The sequence below is a fragment of the Vigna unguiculata genome, chromosome 5 (genome assembly GCF_004118075.2).
Source record: "Vigna unguiculata cultivar IT97K-499-35 chromosome 5, ASM411807v1, whole genome shotgun sequence".
In the NCBI taxonomy this organism is placed as follows: Eukaryota; Viridiplantae; Streptophyta; class Magnoliopsida; order Fabales; family Fabaceae; genus Vigna; species Vigna unguiculata.
The window spans coordinates 41,302,846-41,304,976 of record NC_040283.1 but is presented as its reverse complement, the minus strand read 5'-3'; the positions used below and the strand labels follow the sequence as shown (position 1 = coordinate 41,304,976).

Sequence of the window (2,131 nt, the reverse complement as noted above, 5' to 3'; positions counted from 1 at the left end):
AATTCGATTCTAATTATGTTAGAAGTTATTCAATTTGATCATTATTATTAGTTTTTCATAACTAGAGTTGAAGCAAGTGTTACATGTCATTTTGTGCTTTTCTTTTTAATTATTTAAAAAAATTACTTTTTTTACACATGTCATTTTATAATTGTGCGACATGACTCAATGTGACGTGGTAGTAGTAGTGTGATGTGACAGTACCATGTGGACAAAATTTTAATTTGGTTCCTACATTTATTTTTTATATTCAATTTATATTCAATTTTTTAAAAAATAGAACAATATGATCCTTGTTTAAATTGACACAAAATTTATTTTTGTATAAATCTTATTTAAAATTTTTACTGAAACTGAAATTTTTATTAAATATTTTTAAATTAAATTTAAAATCTATACAAAATATTTAGGACAAATCATATAGATAAATTGATATAGAATTAATACTTGAATCTTAAAAGATAATATTATTCAACTTATTAATTTTAATTTGTTCCCCTAATTTTTGGTTGCATCATTTGTGTTATGTTTCACATTGGATTTGATAATCACATTCAAACTCTGACTAAGACAACCGCTGAGATGGGAACCCCTTAGCAACCTTAGGTTACGGCTTAGCATAAGGTTTCTTCCTCTCCTCTATTCTAGGTGTGGACCCAGATGATCCATCGACCTTTTGCTGATGCTGACTCTGCTGAGCCTCCACCTCGACCTTTATCCTCTCCATAACTCGAGCTCTCTCCACCAAAGTTGCAAAGTCCTTGATGGAAAATGGTGCCACCATCAACCTAATATCTCCATGGAGACCATTCTCAAACTTCCTACACCGCCACTCCTCATCTAATGGCATGGTGTAGAAGCACCCCAGATGCTTGAACCTCTCTGCATACTCAACCACAGATTTGTTGCCCTGGGTCAACTGGAGGAACTCCACCTCCTTAGCGTATCTTACGCCATCTGGGAAGTACTCGGAGAGGAACTTCTTCTTGAAGGCTTCCCAGGTGATTTGTTCTCTTTTCTCTTCCATGACCAACTTCATGTTGGCCCACCAATGCTCAGCCTCCCCAGCCAACATGTACATTGAGTAAGCCAGCCTGCTCTCATCAGGACACCTATTGGCGTTGAAGATCCGTTCCATGTCCTTCATCCACTGGTCTGCTAGGTAAGGACTAGTCTTGCCATCAAACTTGCCAGGTTGATGCTTCAGGAAATTCTCTTAGCTCCATTCAAATCAGTTTGACCTTTGATTTATGTCGATTTGACTCAACCTTCAGTTTATGTCAAATTGACACTAACCAACATGACTCAACCTTAAGCTCAGGTGACTCAAGTCGACTTTTAGTTTTGACCAAAGACCGAGTCAAGTTAGTATGAGCTCATAATCGAGTCGAGTCAGTATGAGCTCATAATGAGTCGAGTCGGCTTGAGCTAGATGGTGAGATGATTCAGCCTAAGTTGAAGGTCGATATAAGTCGACTTTTTAAACTTGCGGACTTTCTTCATCTTGACAAACGAAGAACTCCACAACTTGTGAAATTTCAATTTCCTTTTTCTTTTAATGAATTTCAAATTCTATTATTTTAATTATTTGAAATACCTTTTTAAAATTTATCAATTTCATTTCATTTTAATTTTCTCATCGAAACAAGTCATTTTACTTAAAAATAAATAAATTTTCTAAATAAATAAATAAATTACTGTTGGTAGGGGGAACTACTTCACCTATGAATGAAGAATGATTTTGATGATGTCTACTGGTTTAGAATAAAACATAGCTTGGTCTAGTTAGGATATGCATTAGCTTCTCTTTATCAAATGTATTTCAGGCCTGCTGTGAAATTCTGCATATGATTAGTTTTTTAACTAATGGATTAGCTGTGAGTATGGTACAAAGTAAGTGAAAATATACTCACGATAATCGATTAGGTAAATTGCTAATCGAATTAGTGACAGCAAAAACCTTTGTATAAAAGCTGTTTTGGAATCTGTTTTGGGGCTGGAAAAAATCAGAAAGATCATGCAGTTTTCATCTGAGATGGAGCCATCTGAGAGACACAAAGTTTCAGAAGATTCTGCAAGATAACTCAAGTACAGATCCAAGAAGAATTGATGGTTGATTCTACCATGATGG

At 34.9% G+C, this 2,131-nt stretch overlaps 1 protein-coding gene across 1 annotated transcript; it reads right to left on the bottom strand.

The window, feature by feature from the left end:
- Window positions 1–607: 607 nt before the first annotated feature.
- LOC114184725 lies at window positions 608–1,138 on the bottom strand. The gene has a single exon (XM_028072035.1). The coding sequence runs from the start codon at window positions 1,136–1,138 to the stop codon at window positions 608–610; it is 531 nt and encodes a 176-aa protein (XP_027927836.1).
- Window positions 1,139–2,131: the final 993 nt, after the last annotated feature.

Coding starts and splice junctions, on each gene's coding strand:
- LOC114184725 (XM_028072035.1), bottom strand. CDS start 1,138: ATGGAACGGATCTTCAACGCCAATAGGTGTCCTGATGAGAGCAGGCTG.